At 52.4% G+C, this 11918-nt stretch overlaps 1 protein-coding gene across 1 annotated transcript; it reads right to left on the bottom strand.

Annotated features, from left to right (window-relative positions):
• Positions 1–8592: 8592 nt before the first annotated feature.
• LOC131572666 (C-C motif chemokine 19-like) lies at positions 8593–11906 on the bottom strand. The gene is made up of 5 exons (XM_058825923.1): positions 11867–11906; positions 11413–11577; positions 10230–10353; positions 9776–9872; positions 8593–9276 (listed from the first exon to the last, which is right to left on the bottom strand). The coding sequence occupies exons 1-5, from the start codon at positions 11904–11906 to the stop codon at positions 9256–9258; spliced, it is 447 nt and encodes a 148-aa protein (XP_058681906.1). The 3' UTR covers positions 8593–9255.
• Positions 11907–11918: the final 12 nt, after the last annotated feature.

The raw sequence follows: 11918 nt of genomic DNA, 5'->3' as shown, positions 1-11918 counted from the left end.
AGTTCTGTCCCAGAAGACTTCAGCTTGACTTTCTTTGATGGCTTTTTCCTGTTCCTGATAAGCCTCTGCCTGGAAATCCTTGGACGGGGGTATCCCACAGGAAAAGTGGGAAGGATGATGCTGTTCTGGAGAAGTACAGCCCCTTTGCTCTGCAGGGAAGCCCTCAAAATCCCAGCCACTATGGCCTTCTTCAGCTCCTTTTGCAAGCAGCTGAGAAAAAGTCTCACTTTGGAATTTTGATGTTCAGCTCTTTGCCTGTGCTGTCCCTGATGACCCATGGAAGCACAGAATGGAGCTGCATACTCTCTTCACAATAGAGCTGTGCCAAGACTCAATCTCCTGGCTGTCAAAGAAATCCCATTTTAGCAGCTCCATATCAAATCCCTGCAGAACTACACAACCTCCACGTTCAACACACTGTCCAGAACAGGAGAGCAGAAAGAGGAGGAATACTGAGCAAACTGAGGCTGTTCAGACTGGAAAGTACTGACCCAGAAGGCTTTTGTGTAAGTACAACCAGACACAGTCAATGAGGGGCAAGATTTGGACCAGGAGGAATTCCTTCCCAGAGTACACTGAAGGGGTTCTGGAAACAGAAAGGGCAATGACCCTCCTGGCAACCAGCCAGAGTCCTTGTGAAAAAGCACCTCGGGGTCACGTTCACAGGGGCAAATGCCCCGTTGAAAGAAGTTGTTCTTTTTCTACCTTTGCCTGCATGCAGCACAAGAAAGGCAAAACTAGTGGTGCAAGAGAGGCAGAGCCCTCTGGAATGCTGGAAGGTTCTGCTCATCATGGACTTGTCCCAGCTGCCAGCACAGCCCATGATGAATGGCCCCAGCATGTTCCAGCACACCACAGCCCCCCAGCATTTACTTTAGACAGCTGCAGCATAAGAAAGACAAATGAGATCCAGAGAAACCCAACCTTCTGTTGGCCCCTTCCGTCTCTATTTACATGTCTGTTTTCTCCTCCAAGAACATGCATCTCCTTTGTTTAGGAGAGTGTCTGGCTTCTGATCTTGTTCCAGATGTTTTTTCACTTGAGTCCTTCCTTATTCTGCTAAAGTGCTGAGCACAGACACTTGAGGGCCTGCTTTGATTAGAACTCCCTTGGCTCCAATGCTTCAGACCTTGCACCAACCAAAAACCGTGGTCTCTGCTTGGCACTACCCTGGGGGCCAGGCAGTGCACATCTCCTGCCAGCCAAACTCTCACAGCTGCCTCCCACTCCAAATCTTGGAAACATCACAAGGGTGATGTGATCCACATCACAAAGTGGAACGGTCTCCATCTCTCTGAGGCCTCCAGAGAGATAAAGGACCCTGCAAGGGCTTCCCCCTCAAGATGAGCCTGAGCCATGACCTCTCTGCAAGCCCAGCCTGAGCATCAGGATGCTGGTATCCATCCACTCCACCGGACTGTGCAGCAGCATGAGAGCTCTGTAGGGAACCCAGCCCTGCGAGGACAGGTGGTCTGGGAAGTGTTTGGCAAGATGGGAACAGTGTGTGCTGCCAGCTAGCTCTCCAGCTTCAAACCAGCCTTTATTTATCCCTGAGCAAGGCTGCACAGCTGCTTTCAAAAGGCGTTTGATGCTAAACTCCTTGGCTTCACGTTCGCCCTGAAGAGCTCTTTTCTGTTATCTCTTTGGGTTGATTTCTTTTTTTTCTCAAGCCCAAACTCAAATTATGCTGGTGAAACAGAGCCAAGCCTGCCAAAGCCCTCATCAGGAGCACCCTAGCATGTGGCACAGATGGTGACAACAAGCCTGCTTCAAAGATGCTTCTAATGGAGGACACACAAGATCTGTTTCTTTCAGTCTGGCGTGGCAAACTGTCCCCATGCTCCCAAGGTACCTTCATCATTTGGGCACTAGGTCACATTCTGGGTTTGCATCCAAGAGCAAGGGTTTTTTGTGACCACAGGCTTCACATCAAGCTTGATGTGAGGCTTCACATCAAGCACCCAACAAGTAAATGGGGACTCCAGAGTGTAACACCCATCCTCCCTTCTCCAGCTTTTAGAGAGATTCCCAAGGCCATGGGAAGTGAAGGATTTCATGCAGCCCTCAGATGTACAGCATAAGGCAGAGAAAGTCCACCTCACCCACTTGGAACAAGGTAGGACAGTATAGCAGGGGGGAAAAATGGATTAGGAAGCACTGCCTGGGGTCATCTAACCCATCCTGTGCTGAGTCAGAGCCAGCATTGCTTCCAGCTTTCTGACAAACACTGGTCTCACTGTAAAAATTTTCCAACAGTGGACATGCAGCATTTCTTCATCTGCCTCTTCCTGCTAAATGGAATTTTCCCCAAAGTCTGACCCCTGTGGTTTCTTGACTTATCAGAATTAAACTCTGTACTTCTTTTCACTTTCTCTTCACTATATCCCTCTGTGTACTTGGAGACCATGTCATCCATTCCTGGAAGCAAGACTAAATCAAGCTCCTTCATCCTGTTGTTTGAGGCCACATCATTCACACCTCTGATCAAAATCACCACTGTCCTCCACAACCCTCCCAAGTGGGTGCACACCTTTCCAGAGTCCAGCTGTCCCATCTGGGACCACTTTTCCCAGTAAGACTGATTTTATAATTAATGCACTACAGAACCACGCATGAGTGATGTCCAAAAATCCTCACTAAAGAAATCTCAGAGATAAATCAAGCAGCCACCCCTGCTGGAAGGGAAAGGGACAGCTCCTGGATGCAATGACAGCAAGCTGCAGGGCATGTACCCTTTTTCCTACATCCCAACACAACCCCCACTTCTCCAATTAGCACTGCACCAGCTGCCAAGTTGGGCTGGAGACCTGAGCACCTCTTGATGTGAGGCTGACTCACAAATGGCTCTTTGTGGTGATTTTTTGCTTCAGTCTGCAGTAACTCAGTTTTAAACACCAGCTCTACAGCACACAGGCATGCCACGAGATGCTATTTTTTGCAACAAACCACCTGTGTTGGATTTGCTGGCAGCAGGGCTAGTGAGTAGTTTAGCTGGAAGCCAGATGAAGGGAGGGAGAGCATCCCTCCTACCATCCTGTGTCAAGCTGCAAAATATCTGCTGCTCTAAGTGTCTGTACTGGGATGGGGAGCAAAGCAGTGCAAACAGGACAGAGCCTGCCCACCCGAAGTGAGGAGTGCTGAGCTGAGTGATGGCATCTCCAGGACCTGCTGCCCTCCTGAAGCCAACCATATCCCAGAGGCTCAGCAAAGAGCCACTGCAGAGTGCAGACACAGCCTTCAGAAACAGCAGGGCTCCACATGCAGATATCAGCCCTGCTTTCACCCCAGGCAGGCAGTGAAACCCACAGCCCTGTCCTCTGACACTGGGAGTTCCCTGGGATAGCTGTCCTCGGCAGGGTCAGAGGACAACGCAGTGGCTGGGAAATGAAACCAAGCACTGTGAGAAGAGGCTGAATCTGTAGCTGTAGCATATCCAGGACACTTCTGCTTTTGTTCTGTGCAGCACAGTGGCTGTCATCCATCATCGAAAATGCTGACTGGTCCTTTCCAAAAGCTGTGTCAGCTAAATAAAAAGGTGGGAAACTATATATTGCAGGTACTTTCAAGGAAAGCACTTGATTTATTTGCCAAAGACCACCTCTTCAGCTCACATTTCTAGAGCATCATCCTTCCCACGGAGCACAGAAAGTCACAACTTGATAATTTAAACAGGATAAAGGAGCGTCCATGTAAACAGAGTTGTGGGCTTGCAGTGTGGGGACAGTCTGTGCACATCTCAGCAGAGGGGCTTTCCCAGACACAGCATCTGCAAGAAATAAAATATTACTTTCTGTGGGAAAGTGGGGAAGAATGAGATATGCTCAGAGCAAGGAACAACTAAAGGCTGCAGCAGGTGAACCTCCCAAGCCAGGAAGCTTTAAACCAGGAAACACCACACCTTACAAATCTGCATTGACACAGCACAGCTGCCAAATTCTCTGGACAGGCACAGAATAGTCACCATGCCAGTAAAATGTATCTAGGGCAGAACGATCCAAAGAAAGGGGGCAGAAACTGGGCAGCACGGGGCCAAGCAGACAGAGCTAGATACCAGGATTAGAGATTTGTGCTTAGATCTGAAGCAACATTCCAGGAAGAGCCCCTGGGTCTGCCTTACTAGCAGCAATCTTCTGGCTTTCCCTTCTCACCACAGACAAGGAAAGATTTCTCTTGTTTATGGGTATAATGCATCCCAGCCAGCCTCAGGCTGCACACCAGTTTCACAGATTCATGAGAAGGTACAAAATCTTCTCGTCTTTGCTTGCCCGACGGCTGTCCCTCTCATCCCAAGCAGAGCTAACCAGGTCTTTGCTAGCCTCCCCTAAGCTCCATCCCTGCAGTCTGAGCTGGTGGTGACCTCTCACCTCAGTCTCTGAGAGAAGCAGTCCTGTTTTGCCCTGAATCCAGGCCATTTTGCTGTGGTGGCAGAGCAATTGAGAAAAGAAGGGAGGGTAGGTTTCCCCCAGCCTTCTGTGGCTGGGCACACCGTGTGGGGAGCAGAAAAAAGCCTTACCTAGAGGCACAGCTAAGCAGGAAAACAGGAGGGAGAGGTGGGGAGGGCCACAGAAATGACACTAAGCCTCCTGCCACTGCCTATTGCTCGTTCAGGAGGGACGGGTAATGGTACTTTCCAGAGTGTTCTCCCAGCACATTAAGTTTTCTCTCTGCTTTCCCTCCTGGTTTTGTCTTTATCTCCAGTTTTTAGTGCTTCTCTGCATAGAGAGAAGATGGGTGTAGGATGGGTCTCCCCTCCCTTTCCAAGGGAGCCCTGGGACCTGGGCAGAGCTGTCCTTGGCTCGTGGCTCAGCCCCCACTGCAATGAGCTGTAGCTCCTGCTACTTCTAGAAATACAAAGCTGAGTCAAGTCCTGTCGAGGCACAAGGGTCTCCATATAAGGCAGCTGCTGGGCTCAATCTGACTCCAGGAGCACAGGGCAGGAAAAACACCCTGGTCCCATGTTCCAGGGCTGGGGATCAGACCATGGAGGTGAAGGCTGGGCAATGCCACCAGGGAGAGTTCAGCTGCAGGAGCATGGCAGGAATGGCACCAGCTCTTTCTTGGAATCACACAGCCTGGCTAGGAGCACTGGCATCTTCCCACAGGACAATTCTTGGCAGAAAGTGTCCAGACAAGCAGCAGTGGTGATGATATGCTGGAAGTGATGGGGGAGCAAGCAGGGGCCTGAGGATGAGAGATGCCAAGTCTGGATCCTCTCCATCATCCACACATGTTGTTTAGGCAAGAGCAAACTGTACAATGGAACAAGACTAAAGGGGCTTTTCCTCACCTGGCTTCCCACCCTTCCCAACCATCTGCATGTCCCATCTCCTCACATAAACCCAGACAGGTCCCTGAGCCCCTGCCAGCTGGATCTGAAATTTGTGCCAAGGAAGAGCAGCCCTTTGCCTTGGCACCATGGGGTGAAGGCCACCAGAATGGGGAACATCTGGCCCCTGCACTGCCCAATGTGCCCAGGGCATGTCCACAACTCCTGTGGACTCTTGTGCACCAGGGAGTCACATGAAGAGGCTGTGTGAAGGTTGTGAGAGGGGAAACATCTTTTAGCCCGTGTGCTGTTGCTCACCCTGCCTGCAGGTTCATGTGGGGAGGATGCAGTTGGTCCTCCCCTGTCACTCCAGGAGCAGCATGTGCAACACATGGGGGATGCTGGTGACAGAAAAGTCCCTGTACACCATCTCTTTGGAGGCAAGTGACAAAACCAGTTCCAGGAAATACCCTTCCTGGAAAGGGTATTATGGCACCAAACATTGCATTTCCCTTGGTGCCTTGCTTGCGGAGAAGCAGATGGGTGTTTTTAGCATGGAACCTTTGATCCTACCTCCCAACTGGATATGCCTGTGCCAGGTCACACCTTGAGACTGCAGCAGATTGTGCCTGCTGTGTCTGGTGCCCCTTGAACTCAGCCTGGGGAGCATCCAAGACTGCTTTCACCATGCCAGGCAGACACAGGAGTGTTCTCATGATCCCAGCTGTAAGTGACCCAATACTCAGTTTGTTGGATGGATGCAGCCCTGTCCTTCCTCTCTTGCCTTGTGCACAGTCACTGAGAGTGGCTGTTCTGTCAGCTCCTTGTGAAAGGAGCTTTGCAGTTACAGCATCTTGGTGCTCCACTACATGTACAATACAGGTCCCCAGGTTTGAATAAAGGGCTACAGGTGATTCAGCCAATGTTCCAGAACCAAAGTGATCCCTGCACTTAACTCCTGAGCTACTGAGGGTATGTCTGCATCATCCTGCACCACACGCCACTGGGGATGAAGCGAGGGTAGGAAAAGAGCAAGAAAAACATATCTGGGCAGAGAAAAGCAGGAGGACTTTTTTACTGAAACTAGCTTTGGGCTGGGAACTGAGGTTTTTGACATGGCAGTGACTAACTGCTTTCCCTAAGGAAAGTGGCTGCTTCCTTCTAAAGAGATCATTGACATTTTGAATCAGAGAAACTCACTCCCTAGTATACTAAGCACTGAACCAGTCTGGGTTTTGACAGATTTCCAAGAGGAGTTGGGCTCTGGAGTGGGAGGAGAGGCTGCTGTAGGGCTAGAAGAGGGACAGGAGCCAGGACCACATACCTGGTCCAGGATAGTATCTCCTCTTGTCCTCCCCTTGTGGGGTAAGAACAGTCTGTTGCCAGAGCTGGGATCTGGATCACTATCCACTTGAGAACCATGGAGGCAAGGATCTAGCAGGGATCTGTGTTGTGCAGCTGCATTTCTCCAAGGAGAACACATTTACTGCTCCCAGGAGATATGGGAACCCTGGGCTTTGCAACCATGCTCTTATGGGCTGGTTGGCTAAAACATCCCTGAAACTCATGGAAATGGATTCATCTGCTTCAAACATCCAAGAGGTCAGTGCAAGCCCCTTCTCCCTCACTTTCCCTGGTCCAGGACACTATTCTCCTTGTCATGGCCGCCTGCAGCCAAGGATGAATCTGATCCACCCCAGGCTAAGCCACTCTGTCAGTCCCTGCCCTTTGCAGGGACCTGCTCCAGCTGCAGCAGCTCAGCCTCAGAGCAGATCCATGCCAAGCATCCTCCCCCTCCCCAGCCATGGCCCCCTCACAGGTCACTGAGCGAGCAGCAGGAAGGCTTCTGTCCAAGCCAGCACCAGTTATCCTCATTTCCCACTCACACTGTTTGTCTTGGCCTCTCTTCCCATACCAGCCTTCCTTCTCTTCCTTCTGCTACCCAGGATTGAATTGCTGGGGCTGTCACTACAGTTAATGATCTGGGACAGAGTTGGTGCTCTGTGAGAGTCACACAGAGACATCTGAGCCCAAGGCATTGCATGTGCAGATACCAGGGAGGAGGACCCCAGAGGGGAGAACACCTGAAAGAGAAACAAGCCACCAGCTGAGTGAGCCAGGCAACCAGGGGAGAAGAAGGGACAGGATTAAGCTTGCATTCAAGAGGCATCAGCAAAAAGCCATCAGGTACCTGGGCACTCCCTGGCTTGGACAGCCCAGGCACTGCACCACCGTAGATGCCATCCCCTGAGGGCTGGTGGCTATGTCCTCCCCACCTTCAGGAATAATCCTGGGCCATTTCACTCCCAACCTGTGCCCAGGCATGCTGACTGGCATCAAACCTGACTAATTTAATGATGCAGATCATGACACAGAGGTGCTTGGGAAGAGAGGATGGTGCCTGCTGTTGGACACACAAATGCTTCAGCTGGACAGAGCAGCTTTGATCAAACATCCCATGGCCTGGACAAAAGCGGACATCAGAGCACTTTGAGACAGCAAGACCTTATTCAGAGTGCACAGCAGACCTGAGGCTCAGGAGGGAAATGGTCACAGGCTCTCAGCTTACTGTTGATGAGTGACAGGAGCTAGGAGGCTGCCATCTGTGCCTTATCCATGGATGTACCCAGGAGCAGGTGTCTTCAGCAGCCTCCACTGCCCCAAAAGCTTATCCTTCTACTTACCTGCAACCCAGCTGCCAGCAAGTACTGACCTGACAGAGTAATCAACCACACTGTGCCTCAGTTTCCCTGTACTGCAAGAACACACCCCCTGTTCCTGCAGCACTTTTTCCATGTCCTGGGAGCTGAGAGCTGGGGAGCTCCAACCCAGTATCTGCACTGGCAGGATTGAAGCATTTGGGGCTGGATGGTGCAATACTGGCGTGCTCCCTCCTACCCCATCTCTGTTCACCTTCCTACAGGGACCCGCTCCTGTAGCGTGGCTGAGCAGTGCAGAGCAGGGTGCCTGTTTTGCTGTGGAGCTGAGAAACCCCCAGGAGAGACCTGCAGCCCAGCTGCTGTATCTTTCATCCCTATGAACCCTCCTTCCTTCTCCCCACACCCCGGCACAGCCCCCTTGCCCCTGCAGCAGTGCTGCCTGCTCACCACACACTCCACACTGGCTTTCAGGCTCAAACATGAGGCATGACAACTACGTGCTGGCTTTTCTTTTTATTTAACAAAATCACAGCACAGTAAAAAAAAAAAAAGAGAGAGAGTAAAAAGAGGCATACACATGGAATTGTTGCAATGAACAAAAATAGCAGCAAATAACCTGAGAGCAGCATGACCTCCAGGCACAGGCATGGGGCAGGGCTGGATGGTGGGTCAGGCTGAGAAAGAGTGCAATGTCCTGGAGGAGAGCTGGGGCTGAGAGCCACATCTCTGCCTGCTCCACATCAATGGCTCTATTTCTACCCTTGCAATGAAGGGCAGGAAGCAAACAGTGCAGGGAATTCAGGAGGGAGAGAGGAGCCACATCAGCCACACATTTTCTGAGGGCATCTGGGATGTGCTTGGCAAGGATCAGCACAATGTATGACCATTGTGGAACATCTCCATCACCTCCCTCCATCCCCATACTGTTCTACGCCCTCAGCCCATCCCAGGGATGCAGAAGGACTCTAGGCTGGGCCTGACAATGGAAACCAAAGGGATCAGACTGCCACAGTCACAGCTGCTGTGCTGATGGGAAGTCTGAGACTCCCCAGCTCACCTCGCAGATCAGTCCCTCAAACAGCTTCCAGGATGCGAAGGTGGTGGAGTCCAGCAGCCCCTGGCTCAGCCTGACACAGGCTCCTGTGTCACATTGGAGGCAGAGGGAAAAGAGCAGACAGGGCTCTGCCCAGCCCCACGCACTGGTATGAGTCTCAAGAAGGGTCAGGCCTGAGACTGGAGGTGGAAGCAGGTTGGTTCCATTAGCATCAGATTCACAGATGGGAGGCAGTCCCCTCCAGCTGTTGGAACCAGCCATGGCTTCTTCAGGACCTACTTGCCCTGGGGTTTGCCCTGAGGAAGTGAAAAACCCAACTGGTGTTAGTGTGCTCCTTGGGGTATGAGCTTCCCCAGGGTCCCTTCCTCTGCTGGACAAGCCACGGTAGTGATGGACCTATCAGGGCTTGTAAAGCACCCGCCAAACTCATCACAAGCCCTCCCCATGAAGATGCAAAAGCAGCAGACTCCAGGCTTGTGGGACAGAATGGGGAGGGATTTTGCTCCCAATGCCATTTGCCATGGCACACACCAGGCTCAGACAAGAGTGGCACTGGGTAGACAAAAGCCTCAGAACTGCATTTATTTGGGGTGGAAGAGGGACTATCAAGGAGGCAGACTGGTTCCAGTTTGAGGCAGCAGGGATGGAGACCAAGACAAATTATCCATGCCTCGGTAGAGCATGCCCCTGCTCTTCCCAGCAGCCCAGTCACAATGGGAGAAGCCTGTTTGGCAGTGGAGAAACCCACCCTCTGGGCTGATCTCATGCCTGGCTGAGAGCAGGGATGGTTCTTACCCTCTTGGCAGAGCCAGCATCCAGCCTTTCTTGGAGACGAATCACCCATGGGGAACGGAGGGGTGCACAGAGGCGCTTGCCCTTTGTGGTGATGAATCTGCCACGTCCATGAGGGAAAAAAACAAGATGTAGTAAGCAGACATCCCATGCATGCTCAAGAACAGTTCAAGTTCTCACCTGCTGCCTACCTCACTGCCCTCCCCCATCTCTGCCTATAGATGACTTTCTTCCCAGGCTTTTGTCCCATGCTATCCCCTCTCAGCTGCTCCCCCTCCCACTGAGCCTCTTCTGGATCTTCAGGATCTCTTCTGCAGCTCTCCCCATTCCTTCACCCTCAAATCCAGCTCGACATCCCTCTGCCGTCCTGCTCTGCCTTCAACCCTTCCTCCATGCAAGGTCCATCCCTCGGCCAACACGAGGCCTTGTCCCTCAGCCATCACCAGCCTGCTCTTACACGGCAGCAGGGATGTCACAGCCGTCCTGCACCAGCTGGAGCCGGTAATCCTGCACGATCCGCCTCGGGATGGGTGTCTCGCTTGTCCGCAAGCAGCAGTCGAGGACGTTGTTCCCGCTGTGCACTGGAGGAGGAACACGCCATGCAGGCTGAGGTCAGCTGCACCTCTCCCAGCCTCCCCAGAGGGTGAAGGGGCTGCAGCAGGATGGTGCCTGCAGGAATGCTGTCACACACGGCCCTGGCTGGGCACACAGGCACCAGCTTTATTGCACTCACACCCCAGTGCTGGGAGCCCTTTGCCTCCTTCCAACAGAAAGCAAAGGAGATGAGAAAGAGTAAACAGGCAGAAGGCAACCCTTCTGCATGACTGTGTCCCTCCTGCACCCCACCTAGCAAGGCAGGACACGGGGGTCCTTACCCTGCTTTAGGGTGCTGCAATACAAACACGCAGTTCTGAGGGGCTGGGTATGACTTCAGCTTTATTTACTGAAGCAATCACAGGTTTGGCAGCTACCCCACCACCAGCCCACCCCACACGGATCATTCCTGTGACAGCTGAAGGACATAGCTGTCTGTGCTTCTCTGCAGGGAAGGAGATCCAGAGTCACCCTCCCAACAAATGCTGTATTCACAAAATGCCTGACAAGGCTGGCAGCACCCACTGACGTCTGTCAGTGGCCAGACCCTCAGCAGCAAGGTGTGGTGCAGCACCACAAAGGGTCTGGATGCCCCAGCTCCCCACCTCAGGTAGAGGTTCTGATGTCACCCACCCAGACAGCTGTGACCCGTGCAAACCCCACGTCCAACACCAACAGTCCCTCAAACATCAGCCCTGCCACTTGCCTCCAGGCTGCCCTACACCACAGGGTGACAGGAATGCTCCCTTCATGTTCTGGGGAGAATGGGACCAAGACAATCCCAGCCTGATGTGTGCAAGTTGGGCTAGAGCACTGGGAGGCAGGATTGCTCCACGGCCTTTCCCAAACATGCCTTCCCAGCCCCAGAGCCCTGCAGGATCATGTCTGGACTTTGAGCAGGACAGGTTACTAGAAGAGGATGTAGGAGGGCTGTGATGGAGTGGCAGCCATATGTCCCTCTAAAAGTCTGCTGGAAGTGCAAAAGAGAGAAGAAACAGAATCCTCTCATTTCTGCAGGAAAGACAGCCCGAGAGGTCCCCTCTTACCATCTAGGATATGTCCCAGTAACAGGAGACTGAGGCAGAGAAGATGCAGCTGCTGCATTTTGCTGCTGAGTCTGGCAGAGGGTGGGTTGGAGACAATGGAGCTCCAGGCAGGAGAGGCGAGTTCTGCACAGCTTCCCTGAGCCCTGCTGCTGCTGCTGCTCCCCACTACTTATATATCCTTCCAGCCCATGGCTTTCACTTTCTTTTGGAAGCTGGGAGGTCGTAACAAGTCTTACAACAGGCTGGATTCTAATCTTTGAGCAGTTCCCGAATATCCCAGCAGCTGCTTTCCCTGCAGCCAGCTGTTCTGTGGTCCCATAGCCAAACACTCTTTTTCCCTCTCTGCCAGCACTCAGGCCATAGGTGCTGCTGGTCAGGACCAGGCAGCTCCAGGGTCCCTTTACCTTGTGAAAGCACCCCAGGGTGCTGGGATGGCACCTGGGGGGGCTCTCACCCCACACATTTCCCAGTGTCTTCACTGAGACATTCTTCATGGGACATTCACT

The sequence above is a fragment of the Poecile atricapillus genome, chromosome Z (genome assembly GCF_030490865.1).
Source record: "Poecile atricapillus isolate bPoeAtr1 chromosome Z, bPoeAtr1.hap1, whole genome shotgun sequence".
Classification (NCBI taxonomy): Eukaryota; Metazoa; Chordata; class Aves; order Passeriformes; family Paridae; genus Poecile; species Poecile atricapillus.
Note: the sequence above shows the minus strand (reverse complement) of the source record. Positions and strands in the feature narration are given on the sequence as shown.